At 43.0% G+C, this 14,437-nt stretch overlaps 1 protein-coding gene and 1 long non-coding RNA gene across 2 annotated transcripts in view; both read right to left on the bottom strand.

Moving 5' to 3' along the window:
- Positions 1 to 4,467: 4,467 nt before the first annotated feature.
- Positions 4,468 to 5,280, bottom strand: LOC124291189. The gene is made up of 2 exons (XR_006902159.1): positions 4,751 to 5,280; positions 4,468 to 4,698 (listed from the first exon to the last, which is right to left on the bottom strand). It is a non-coding gene; the product is annotated as an uncharacterized LOC124291189 (long non-coding RNA).
- A 5-nt stretch (positions 5,281 to 5,285) lies between these two features.
- LOC124291190 (putative polypeptide N-acetylgalactosaminyltransferase 9) overlaps positions 5,286 to 14,437 on the bottom strand; it is a 30,797-nt gene continuing 21,645 nt past the window's right edge. The window contains exon 11 of the mRNA XM_046728124.1: positions 5,286 to 5,630. Coding sequence (XP_046584080.1) covers positions 5,478 to 5,630 — 153 coding nt within the window. The 3' untranslated portion in view covers positions 5,286 to 5,477. The remainder of the gene's footprint in view (positions 5,631 to 14,437) is intronic.

Here is a 14,437-nt window from a genome sequence, read left to right as displayed (position 1 = left end):
ACTACTACTACTACTGGCAGGGCGGGGAAGGGGGTGCACACTTCATTTCCACCCGTTTTCGCGAGAGTTTCAATGGTCCTTTACTGTCATATAATAAACTTTCAGGACAAAAGGGGGACGCGCACCCCTGACACCCCCCCCCCCCCCTCTGGTACTATTTCTACAACATTAACAACAACAACAACAACAACTACTACTACTGCTACTACTAATGATCTTTACGAGAATGGCTGCTCAAAGCGCCAAAGGAAGTATAATTAATGTAAAACCAACCACTTTATCCTCTCTAAGGGTACTTCCTTTCTCCGGTTGATCGGCAGGGACATTTAACAAATTGTCAACCACTCACTGTCAGGCTAGAGCGGCTAACTGATATTTGATATGATTTAGAAAACAAACAGAAACCTGCACCAAAAGCTAATGCGGAATCACCATATGAGTAAATGATGCCCAAATGTACATAATTAAACATGGTGTTGTATATATCAAACATGAAATATTGTACGTCATGTATATACCGAGTAGTTGGACATCTGACAGAATTTTGTTTCATATATTTATTACATGCCCACATGAGTACTTCAAACATCCTATTCTATACCATGAGTTGTTCATGACAAGACATCCACATAGAGTAACAACCTATTTCTCTAAGTGCGATACATGCTTGCCACAAAAGGCGACTATGCTTGTCGTAAGAGGCGACTAACGGGATCGGGTGGTCAGGCTCGCTGACTTGGTTGACAAATGTCATCGGTTCCCAATTGCGCAGATCGATGTTCATGCTGTTGATCACTGGATTGTCTGGTCCAGACTCGATCATTTACAGACCGCCGCCATATAGCTGGAACATTGCTGAATGCGGCGTAAAATTAAACTCACTCACTATACCATTAGTATTTAGGTATAGTGACCAGAGGGCTTGCTTCGACCACACCCGGTTTGTGCGGATATATCGTCAGCCATTTGTGCAAAGATAGTTTAGTTGAGAGTCAAAATCGGGTTTCAATCGACTTGCAGAAATAACAATAAAGAATTGGTAGGTGTCATGAGTGGTGCTCGATAGGCCAATCATCCATGATCATGTTTACATTAAGTTTTAATCGATTGCATGCGATGGCAGCGTAGCGATCGGCAAAGCAGTCGGGTGGGGTGCACCGAAGTGTCCGGCCTTGTCATTATGTATTATACTGTGAAGCATTTCGAGTCGGGGGTCATCTCAATTTTTTTAATATATTTTATAAAATCTTTAATCCTCGCAAAGACACGAGGGCCTGTGCTGTGTATTGGCAAACACATAAGCGGCAAATACATTGCATTGCAATATATTGCGATTTAGCTGTATCCGCCCCTGGTACATATTGCGATATATTAGGAAGGTAAGTGTTTGACACTGAGTGACACTAATTGTGCATGTCAATTTTCTACATCATGTTTTTCCGTGCACGTCCCCGTTTGTGCGTGGTGTGAAGTTTCATTACGATTAGATGCTGCGCACAAATGCATGGCCGCGGTATCATAAGCGTTCACCAGGGAACGAGCGTTGGCTCGTTGGTTCGATTCCCCACAAATCTGTAGTTATGTTGCTGGAATATTTAAAAGCGGCGTAAAACCACACTCAGTCAGTCACAGTCACCGTTCATTCAAAGACCTTATTTTGGCGGTAGTTAAGGTTCTGTTACCGACCCCCAATGGGTAAGCCTAATGGTTAAAGCGTTCTCGTCACGCTGGAGACCCGGGTTCGATTCCCCACATGGGCACAATGTGTGAAGCCCATTTCTGGTGTCCCCCGCCGTGATGTTGCTGGAATATTGCTAAAAGCGCGGCGTAAACTCACTCACTACAGACCCGAGAGTGTATACCTCGTCACATCGAAAGACTGTTCGATTCCCTACGTGGTTAGAATGTGTGCAGCCCATTTCTGGTGTCCTTCGTGATATTGCTGGAATATTGCTAAAATATCCCGCTTTTTACAATATTTAGGGATTCTTAAAAATAATCTTCATTGGGACACCTTGTAAATCTGCTCTATTAATTCTCCCACACGTTGAGGGAGATCTATGCAGTTCAATCGTTTAAATAATGTGTGTGTATGCCTGAGCATATTTGAAGCCCCGTGTGTTTTCTCTGCCGAAACACACAGTTCAAGCATATATAAAACTGAAGCTGAAAAAAGAAAGTTATGAAGTTATACTAATCGACACACGCACATAGAAAAGGCCGTTGACATTACAATTTCAGCTTTGTCAGATCCCGATTAGCTGAGCATGTTATTTGGCATAAAAGATACATTTCCAGACGTTTATTAGAATATTTCGACATTAATATATGCACTCATGCATGGTTGCAGAGAACACCATGATATGACGCAATCCATTGCTAATGGCGTAATAAACGGATCACCTTTGTCATTTAAACTGACTTCAGTAAAGTCTGTGCCAGACTGACTTCTAAATTTGTTTTTATTTTTGAAAATATAATGGTTAATTTTGTGAATTAGGCGATAAAAACTTAAGGCAATCTAACAGTAGATCAGATATCACTCAGTATAATGTGTGCGGAGCGATTGTGTAGCCTAGTGGTTAACGCGGTCGCTCCTCACGCCGAAGGCCCGGGTTCGATTCCCAACATGAGGACAATGTGTGATGACCATTTATGGTGTTCCCCGACCTTATATTGCTGAAATATTGCTAAAAGCAGCGCAAAACCATACTCACTCACTCCATTGTCAGCACCATGCCAATTTCATTCTCAGTATAATGTGGAACTGAGCCCATTATGTTTATGAATAATAGGTGAGGTGAGGTGAAATTGGGTTTAACGTCTTGCTTGAGAATACTAGTACTAGTATTTCGCTCATATGACGACGTGCATGCGCGTGTATGTGTATGTGCGGCTGCTTGTACTAGCCCAGACTTAAGCTGGTTTTATAGTGCTAGCCCACTGAGATACCATGCCGCAGTGAAGCATTAATACCCCACTCAGACACATTATACTGACTCCGAGCCGACCAGCCCTTGTTGTACCCATTAATGCCGAGCGACAGGCAGGGACCAACAAGTACCATATTTTAACGTCTTTTGGTATGACGCGGTCGGGGATCGAACCCGCGACCTTCCGCTCTCTTGGCGGACGCTCTAACCACTACACCACGGAGGCGGTCCTATGAATAATAAGACAAATGTGTTGACTTAGTGCTATCATTAGTTATTGATGCTACAACAAGTCGGGCACCTATTTGAGTGTTTTATTCCGGGTGATGGGTTCTCTGTAATGACACCCGTGAAGGTCCGGGTAAGAATATTGATCTTCAGTAACCCATGCTTGTCGTAAGAAGCGACTAACGGGATCGGGTGGTCAGGCTCTTTGACTTGGTTGACACAAGTCATCGGTTCCCAGTTGTGCAGATCGATGTTCATGCTGTTGATCACTGGATTGTCTGGTCCAGACTCGATTATTTACAGACCGCCGCCATATAGCTGGAATATTGCTGAGTGCGGCGTGATCAAAAAACTAAACTCACTCACTCACTCTCTGTAATGAACTTTGGCAACTTCAGCAACGTAGTATAAACCACGTATAAATGGCATTGTGTATTCAACCAACACGTGGCCTTGAAGTTATTAGACATCTGTTCCATGAGAGCGAATTTATCTAGAATATTTGATCAAATATTCACACAACGGATATGGACGGAAATCGATTCTTGTCAAGCGCTTGCCTGGTGTTTACAAGAATTCTGACAATCAACATGACATACTTAATTCATTTATGAAAATATTTCTTCTTCGACGCGTTCTTTGTGCACTTAAGGTCAATGTATATTAATAAGAGCCCTGTGTTATGTCCCGGGATTTGTGATATCGGATCATGTTGTACTTACTATTAGTCAGTCTTAAAACGCAGCTAACTGACTTCAATGTGAACATCTGCAGAAATGAAAACGTCACATCTTATATGATTAAGCGTTTTGACTTTAGGCTGTTTCAAAACGTGTTTTTTCCGGGATCATTGACATCGGTAATGAGTGAGTGAGTTTGGTTTTACGCCGCTTTTAGCAGTATTCCAGCAGTATCACGGCGGGGGACACCAGAAATGGGCTTAACACATTGTACCCACGTGGGGAATCGAAACCCGGGTCTTTGGCGTGACGAGCGAACGCCTTGACCACTAGGCTACCCCACCGCCCCGAAATCGGTAATGTATTGATCTCTGTGGTAAGGGTTGTGGTTGCATTTTTCCATCTGGACCAGACAACCCAGTGATTGACATCTTGAACATCAACTACACAATAGGGTCATGATGACATGCAATCCAGTCCATCGTCATGTAACTGAACTACTACCGACAAACAAACATTGTTGTATTGGTGTATTTTCATAGCGTGTGAGATAGAAACACAAAGTTAACCCCAAACTCGCTGCGAACATAACTACATTGTGAAATCAGTAAATAACCACTTCAGAATTTGTCGCCATTTCACTGTTCCTTTATTATAAGAAGACAATGACAATGCGATGACCTTTTCTAGGAATTATATACCCATAGGCATGTCAATATGTTACAGAGTCAGTAATACATCTGTGTACCTATTGTTCAAGTTATATATTACCAATAACCTGGACAATGAAATTGTACCGGACACACTGAGGAAGAATACTCATCCGCTGAGCAATATTTGTCGCCACCTCTTTCAACCTGTATCCCAACCTCTTTCAAACCGACGTTCTGTGCCGCTGCCTCTTTCAACCTGCCGTTCTCTATCCCAACCTCTTTCAAACCGACGTTCGTCCTAGCTCTTCAAGGGGCGTGAGGTTTCATGTTGTCCCAGGTCACATGTGTTACTTCATGACCATTTGTTATGACTCTCGAGTCCCGTTACATACTGCCAGCCTAAATTCACTTACACCGCCTCCTTGAATTCACTGCACGGTGGAAAAATAATTGCAATTAGTCTATAAATATCTGATTCTATAGTCTCGGCTGCACCAACGGTTTATACGTGATATATGCAGCCCCTATGAGGCCTGGTAATTGATAAATGATCACCCGGCTTGTTTAACACTGCACATTAGAACAGGAGATAGGTCAATCTGATACAAGTGATGCCGGTTGATCGGAATACTTCAGGGAGGACATCGTTTCACACAAAGGGGAGATAATCCGTCAGCTTGATCTTTCCGGTAAGAGTGAGTTTAGTTTCACGACGCTTTCAGCAATATTCCAGCAATATCACAACGGAGGACACAAGAAATGGTCTTAACACATTGTACCCATGTGGGGAATCGAACCTGGGTCTTCGGCGTGACCGGCGAAAGCTTTAACCACTAGGTTACCCCGCCGCCCCTTTTCCGATAAGAAGTGGGATACCTTGGCTTTCTTCCTAAAATGTACTCGTTTCACGGCCATCTGATATTTCAGGTAAAGAACCACAACCCTGCACTCAACGCCATGACATTTTAAAATGATATCATTTTTCACATTTCTTCAATCCTCAGCACATTCTTCCTCCGCGGTCTGTGATAATTCCACGTCCACATCTGGGACGTCTTTCCGGAGCATTTCTCCATCACCACGTGCAGTGTCGCGTTCAAAGTCAAACAGTTATCGTGTCTCTTTATTAACTTGTCCTGGAACACACAAAAAATAGGTTGGTAAAAATGCCCCCTCATGACCTTGTACTGGAACGTTGAAACAAACGGTCGGTGACCTTTTGATGTCACCATATTAATTCGTCCTGGAGTGAGTGAGTGAGTTTAGTTTTACGCCACACTCATATATATATGAAACTATATTAAACGAATTGTCGATACTGGAAAGACTTACAAGAGGACAGTGACATTTATGACAAAATATTATGGTTGATTTGGTTGGCTGTTTTTGGTTTTTTCACGTCGCATTCAGCAATGTAACAGCTATATGGCGCCGGTATGTAAATAATCGAGTCTGGACAAACAATCCAGTGATCAACAACATGAGCATCGGTCTACGCATTCGTGATACGATGACATGTGTCAACCAAGTCAGCGAGCCTGACCACTCAATCCCATTAGTCGCCACTTGCGACAGCATGGGTTACTGAAGACCATTTCTAACCCGGATCTTCACGGGAAACTCGTCCTGGAACAAAGGAACACATCTGGCCATTCAAGCATTTCTTGTTATTAACTTGCCCATAACTGGACATGCAAATTCAGTCTAATTTTCTGTCGCCTACTTATTATCTTATTCTGAAATAAAGAACCAATCACGGCCAGTCAACATGTATGTGTGTTCCTCTATCGGAATGCCCCAGAAGGCGTTGCCAACCAGACTGACTGGTTGTTACATATGAATACTCGTATACCATACAATATAATACCGAGGGGCGGTAGGGTAGCCTAGTGGTTAAAGTGTTCGCTTGTCACGCCGAAAGCCCGGGTTCGATTCCCCACATGGGTACAATATGTGAAACCCATTTCTGGTGTCCCCCTTCATATTGCTGCAATATTGCTAAAAGCAGCATAAAACTCACTCACTCACTATAGAGACAAGTTGCTATATAACGAGATAAATCGTTCTACCTTGTACTCCCATACGTGTTCCCGGGTCGACCAGTTGCATCTTTGAATGTACACACCTCCGCGTGCGTGGGTTAAACATCGGTTATTGGCCACTATTTCCCCCAAGATCTGTCATATCAAACATCTGCAAAACAATTGAAATGAGAAAGATAGTCCTGTTGGTATGTTAACAGTTATGGTCATTATTATGTACTGTGTCCAATTCCTGATCCACTTATACTGATTGACTGAATTTGGTTTTACGCCGCTTTTAGCAATATTCCAGCAACATCACGGCGGGGGACACCAGCAATGGGCTTCACACATTGTACCCATGTGGGGATTCGAACCCGGGTCTTCGGCGTGACGAACCAACGCTTTAACCACTGGGCTACCCCACTGCCTGATCCACTTATAGGCTCAAAGAGCAATAACACATATATCTGTCTCTATTTATAGCTTACCGTGAAAATCCGGGTTAGATATTGGTCTTCAGCAACCTATGCTTGTCGAAAGAGGCGACTAATGGGATCGGGTGGCCAGGCTCGCTGACTTGATTGACACATGTCATTGTATCCCAACTACGTAGATCACAGGATTGTTTGGTCCAGACTCGATTATTTACAGACCACCGTCATAAAGCTTGGATATTGCTGAATGTGGCGTTAAACAAATAAACAAATTATATTATAAATCTTTAGTTCTCACTCCATAAACTTGCAAACCACTTGTAGATGAAGATGCCAGGTAGTAGCTCACCTAACAATCGTTCATAGCTCACCTGGGCTTTCCCCTGTCCGTGACATCCGTACATTGCGGGTTGGTTCCACTCTACAGTGGACATCATGTCCAGACACATGTTGGGGATGCCCTCGTTGCGTAACTGCAACATTAACAATGCTTACAGCTCTTTTACTTTACCGTTTGACTTTGAAGGAACAAACAAATCTCGTCAAGTTTTTTAAGTTTAAAATTGTAAGCACAATAGTGTTTTAAAAGGAGCTGTTCTTGAGGAAATATGGAATTTCTGTTGACAACAGTTTTGCATAAATTTCATTTGAATAGGATATCGACTCACTGTGAGGATTTCGCATTGCAACAACTGTATTTCCTCTAATAAGCACCTGAGCGCTTATTTTTTCAACGGACTTCCAGACCCGGCGCGTATTAGAGGCCCGGTGCTTATTGCAGACCCGTTGCGCTTAAAGTTTCAACGAAAATAAACATAGATTCTCCATTGTAAACATTTGGCACTTACTGGAGACTCGGCGCTTATTAGAGGAAATACGGTAATTTCAAACACATGAGGATAGCCTGACACAACAAAATCTAGTGTTATTAGTCAGGCCTACCAAAGAAAACTTTCCCACTGTGCAGAATACCTCGCTACTGAAACAGTAAAAACGGCAACGAAAAACTATGAAACTGCAACATTTTTACATCAGCGAACTTTGACCTCTACTGCGCATGCGCATTACGATCCGCGCTTCATTCCAATTTCCGAGCAACCGTGAATCGCCTCGCGTAGAAAAAGTATTAAATATGTCGAAATAATTGCTGTCAATCATTTCATACGAATGGAAAGTAAACTAAACAAATGTTCACACAAGTATCATGATGATAAATGTCAAATAACACAACAGAAATACTTAAAAAGGAATGTAACTTTTGTCCAAGCTGGAAAATGTCAACGTGCGGTCGAGACTTCTTCTTCCATGTGCGCATGCGCAAAATCGAAGGTGCAGGTTCTTCGTTTTTATGCAGTTTTTAGTTTTTATTCAGGTTCAGACTTACCTCCCCTGAGTAAAGGCCGTTCCCGGAAGGGCTACTTCCGGCATAACGTTTTCGATGTACCAGGAGAAAGGCTTACATCCGAGTCGTTCTCTCAACTTGCGGCGTTCAGAGACATCTCCAGGTTGCTGTAGAGACGACGCCATGTTATTGAATGAAAGACAAACCGTGAGAATCAGGTCATCCGAATTGCTAACTCTCTGCTAATCGAGCGAGGCTGTGGTGCCAAATTTACATGTACATGAAATGGCTGCGCATGTCCTCGCCTTTTACGACATGTCGCTATATATGTATACCATGCAATGGGCCTGAGAAGGTCTTATTTGCAGTAGTAATGAAAGATAATTGTCAATATTCTAATTTTGACATTTGTATACTTTGGAATATTTATGTATAATGTATGTTGACCAAAATTTTACCATGGGCCAGTGGTCTGTATGCAGACTGAGAATGTCGAATGGCGGAAACAACTGTGTCAAGTTTTGTTTGGTTTTTGTTTTAGGCTGTACTCAGCAATATTGGGATACGATGACATGTGTCAGCCAAGTCAGTGCTTTACATATTGTACTTTTGTGTTATACTTCGTTATTTGTCACAAACCGTGAATCAGATTATGTACCTTACATGCTGTACTTAACTTGTATATAATAATAATAATAATAATAATAATAATAATAATAATAATAATAAAAATAATCTATAATTGCACTGAGAAGGCCACAGGCCTATAGTACATAAAGTTATGTTACATTTGAGAGGAATTTAGATCGGGTAATCATAGCATAGTAAATGAACATTGAAATATTTTGTAGAAGAACTGGATTTTTACTACTTAACAGTGGGGAGAATTTTATCACATTTGGATGAAACATCTGCAAACCTTATGCAGATTAATTGCACGAGGATCATGCATCAAATTTCTGAAAAGCATGTGCAAATATCGTGCATGTGAACAGCTGCGTTTTGGTGTAAAGTTTTGATAAGAAAAAAATCGCCATTTTTCACCGAGTGTCATCATTTATTGAACACATGACAATAAACTTGTCAACGTCACGAATTTGTTTTACAATACATCAGCTCATGTATAAACAGTACCTTTAAACTGTATGGATTATTTTACAAAATTTAGCTCAGAACAGTTGACTGAAGTAAGTGGCTACATTTACACTAGTGAGTCTAAACTTTTTGATGGGGAGCATATTTCGTGGTCACATACCGTGAATCAGATATTGTACCTCACGTATTGTATTTCACATTTTGTGCTTCACATAGTGTACTTCATACACATGCTAAGCTCGAGCCCTGGTTTGTCCGTAGTACCCATGTTGTTGATAATGGCCCGTATTCTGACACTATTTTCACCGTAGCATCATCATCATCATACGCACGTAGAATCTGCCCTGGTAGAACTTCTTGTAGTCGTCCATCCACACCTCAGCGAGACGCGCGTTGTTAGCTGCACTTGCGATGTACGACCCTGGTCGAATCCCCATGTAGCTGTTGTGACTGTGAAACACGTGACCGACACGTGAACAGATGGGCGTCTCAATTCGCCCACCGCACATCCAGATCTGGTGGAACATAAGTGGAAGTATCGTTATAGTAAACTAAACAGGAATTAGTTATGAGTGAGTGAATGAGTTTGGTTTTACGCCGTTATTAGCAATATTCCAGCAATATCGCAGCGCGCGGTGGAAATGGGCTTCACACATTGTAACCATGTGGGGAATCGAACCCGGTCTTCGGCGCGACGAGCGAAAGCTTTAAGCATAAGGTTACTCCACCGCCCCCAAACACTATGAACTCACCTTGAATGACATCTCGATGTTTTCCCCGCCCCAGATTTTCATTCCAGGGTCAAATCCTCCCAGATAATCAAAATACTCCCTGGTGATGGAGAAAAGGCCTCCAGCCATTGTAGGGGATCTGGAAGAAATGAGAATGAAGATCTGTAAATAAAAAAGTCAAAACGCTTTCCAAAAAAACACGAAATCACCTTAGAAATCAGATTCCATTGTACGATTCCAACTATGGCATAAACATGCATCTATAAATCACTAATTGTGGCCATACCAGGTTTAAGCTGAAAGGTGAGCCTATCCTTAGCCACGCATGGCAACCATCACAAACACATGCAAAGGCATGGAAATGGTTCACGTCAACAATAATGAGAATCTGCTTTACCTGACGTGCTCCAGGTTGTTCTTCCTCCGTTTCTTCTCCCTGGGCGGCTGCGAACGCCAACCGAACTGCAGCGACGGGAACTCTACAACCCCTACCATCACCTCTGCACCATTTGAGATGCTGAAGTCGTCCTTGTTGATGTCGTCAATGCAGGGCGTGGTCACCACCTTGGGGTTCGTTGCTAGAGGGGTCAGCAAGGGCTCCAGCCAACCTGAAGCATCAGTCCATGTTTGTTAGTCTAACCTTATGTGATATGTCAAGTTAAAGCCTACAGCAGTGATCTGTGACATGCATGTATATATATCACTGCTGGCATGTTGGTACAGGTTAAGATAAGTGCCATCATCAATCAGTGTGGGAGAGTTTAGTTTTACGCCGCTTTAAGCAATGTTCCAGCAATATCAAGGTGGGCGACACGAGAAATGGGCTTCACACAATGTGGGAATCGAACACGGATTTTCAGTGTGACGAGCCAACACTAAGCTACTTCCCCGCCCCTTAATCAGTGTCAACTGACAGGTACAAATATTGATTGGCATACATTCGTTCTAAAATACATCACTGTAAACGGGCACACTGGTGTGTTCATTGATTTATCAACATCACAGTTAGCAAAAACTAACGCACGCGCACGCACACACACGCACACACACACACAAAACAACAAAACAAAACAAACAACAACAAATCCCAACAAAAAACAACCCAACGGCAGTTAATGACGCCGGTCTGTTAATGGACTAGACAATCCAGTGATTGACATAATGAACGTCTTTGTCTATGAGAAGCTGTATGACGGCGGCCTGTATATAATCGAATCCAGACCAGTTAATCCAGTGATTGGCATAATTAGAATTGATCTACGTGTTTGTTTGACTGTTGGTTTGTGTGTTGTTTAACGCCCCACTCAGCAATTTTCCAGCCCTATCGCGGCGGTCTGTAAATAATCGAGTCTGGACCAAACGATCCCTTGATCAACTCGATCTACGTAATTGGGATAACGTGACATCAGCGAGCCCGACCCGCCGATCCCGTTAGTCGCCTCTCACGACAAGCGTGGGTTACTGACGACCACGTGTAGACACTTTTGTTACCTGGAAATATTACTTTTAACACCCATCAACGTAAACTGACATACAGTTATTTTGGTTAAACAACCATTTACCATCCATAATTTCCGTACATATAAGTTGCTATACGTTACTAAAAGGCAGTAGTGAGTGAGTGGGTTTGATTTAACGCTGCTTTTAACAGTATTCCATCAATATCACGGCGGGGACACCAGAAATGGGCTTCACACATTGTACCCATGTGGGGAATCGAACCCGGGGTTTCGGCGTGACGAACGAACGCTGTAACCACTAGGCTATCTGACTGCATAAAAAGGCAGTAGTTTAACAGACATGTAATAAACATTATACATAAAATTATATATAAAATTACACTCAGGAATATGTGATTATATGTTTCTAAAATTACAATCAAATTACCTGGAAAACATTCACAGTGTGAGTCCAGGAACGTTATGACGGGCGCCGTGGTGTAGCTGTAGCCCAGTGTCCTCGCCACCATCAGCCCCAGGCCCTTCCTGGCTCGGACTATCTGCACCTTAGGGAACCGAGCCATGTAGGCGTCCAGCGGCTTCCCCAGGAAATCTGGAAATGGAGACTTTCTGATTGGTTTATCAGAGGTTTCAAATTGACTACTAATTGAACACATCGAGCAACCTGTCCAGACAAACAGGAAATGGAATCGTTAAAAGTTGTCGAATCTGACTATTTTGATTCTGAAACTGGTAACTCAGAGGTTTCAAATCTCAATTACAACCTCTGATTGACAAGCCCTATAGACATGATGCCCGTGAAGATCCGGGTTAGAACTGGTCTTCGGCAAACCCATGATTGTCACCAACGGGATCGGGTGGTTAGGCTCGCTGACTTGGTTGACAAATGTCATCGTATCCCAATTGCGTAAATCGATGCTCATGCTGTTGATCACTGGATTGTCAGGTCCAGACTCGGTTGTTTACAGACGGCCGCCATATAGTTGGAATATTGCGACATTCAACAACCAACCAACCAGCCAACCAACCAACCAACACGAACACAACACCTACCCCATGACGATCCATCGTCGACGAGGATCACCTCCTTTACTAGGTGGGGCGGGGTGTTGTCATGGATACTGTGAACCAGCCTCAGCAACGTTGACCACGCCTCGTTGACGAAACAGGTAATGATGCTTGTCTGGGGGAGACCGGCGGAGGAGTAACGCTCGGCACAGCTGGATTATTGAGGAAATAGTAGATCAGAACAAGCTCAGTGTTTCCCGACAGCCCTAAGTGAAAAGATGCTGGGATCGACTTCCCTACTTAGAAACCTGTCTAATTTACACCACCCCATAGATTGCAAAATGTATATGCACAAGTACACATAAATTTGTTTTGTTGGAAATTTATTGGCAAAATATTGGGATAACAGATTACTAAATAAGGCACGTTGGTTAGATGGGCAATTACTTATTTGAGAGGCATTTAGAGTGAGTGAGTTAGTGAGTAAGTTTAGTTTTACGCCGCTTTTAGCAATATTCCAGCAATATCATGGCGGGGGACACAAGTTATGGGCTTCACGCATTGTACCCTTGTGGGGAATCGAATCCGGGTCTTCGGCGTGACGAGTGAGCGCTTTAACCACTGCCCCAAGGGAAACATTTAGAAGTTGGGGGTACTATATAGATGAGTTATATGGATTGAACAAGTTCTTTTTGACAGTTAGGAGCAACGTTGCTTTGTAGGTACTAATACCCTTATGAAGCAAGCGATTAACTTTTGAAGCCCATTTCTGGTGCCCCTCGCCGTGATTTGCTGTAAAATAGCGAGTGCGTGAGTTTAGTTTTATCCCGCTTTTAGCAATATTCCATCAGTATCACGGCGGGGGACACCAGAAATGGGCTTCACACATTGTACCCATGTGGGGAATCGAACCCTGGTCGTCGGCGTGACGAGCGGACGCTTTAAATGCAGCCCTGATTGTAATATAGAAATTATTTTAAAAATATTGTTTTTGAGATGACCCCTGACTCAAAATACTTCATAGTGCAATACATCATGACAAGGCCGGACACTTCGGTGTACCCCACCCGTCTGCTTTGCCGATCGCTACGCTACCATCGCATCCAATCGATTAAAACTTGGAAATGGAAACATGATCATGGATGATTGGCCTATCGAGCACCACTCATGACACCCTACCAGTTCTTTATTGTTATTTCTGCAAGTCGATTGAAACCCGATTTTGACTCTCGACTAAACGATCTTGACACAAATGGATGACGATACATCCGCACAAACCGGGTGTGTGGTCGAAGCAAGCCCTCTGGTTGGTTGATGTTTGTTAAGGAGACATTTACACCTGAAGCTTTCTTTTGGGAAGCCATTGCTAGAAAAAAAGAATCTTACATTTCCAAGTCAAGCAGTCGATGAAAGTAAAAATTCCCGCGAATTTATAAAGAATGTGCAGATTTACAGGCGGTGACCAATCGGAGGGCTTGCTTTGACCACACCCCCGTTTTGTGCGGATGTATCGTCATCAATTTGTGTCAATATCGTTTAGTTGAGAGTCAATAATCGGGTTTCAATCGACTAGCGTAGCGATTGGCAAAGCAGGCGGGTGGGGTATATAGAAGTGTCCGACCATATCATTATGTATTGGGGCGGTGGGGTAGCCTAGTGGTTAAAGCGTTCGCTCGTCACGCCGAAAACCCGGGTTCGATTCCCCAGATGGGAACAATGTGTGAAGCCCATTTCTGGTGTCCCCGCCGTGATAATGCTTGAATATTGCTAAAAGCGGCGTAAACCTAAACTCACTCACTCATTCATTATGTATTGAACTGTGAAGCATTTCGAGTCGGGGGTCATCTCA

Source organism: Haliotis rubra, unplaced genomic scaffold, assembly GCF_003918875.1.
Source record: "Haliotis rubra isolate DU_JTF1 unplaced genomic scaffold, ASM391887v1 Scf485, whole genome shotgun sequence".
NCBI lineage: Eukaryota > Metazoa > Mollusca > Gastropoda > Lepetellida > Haliotidae > Haliotis > Haliotis rubra.
The sequence above is the reverse complement of the archived record's forward strand: the minus strand, read 5'-3'. Positions and strand labels throughout refer to the sequence as shown.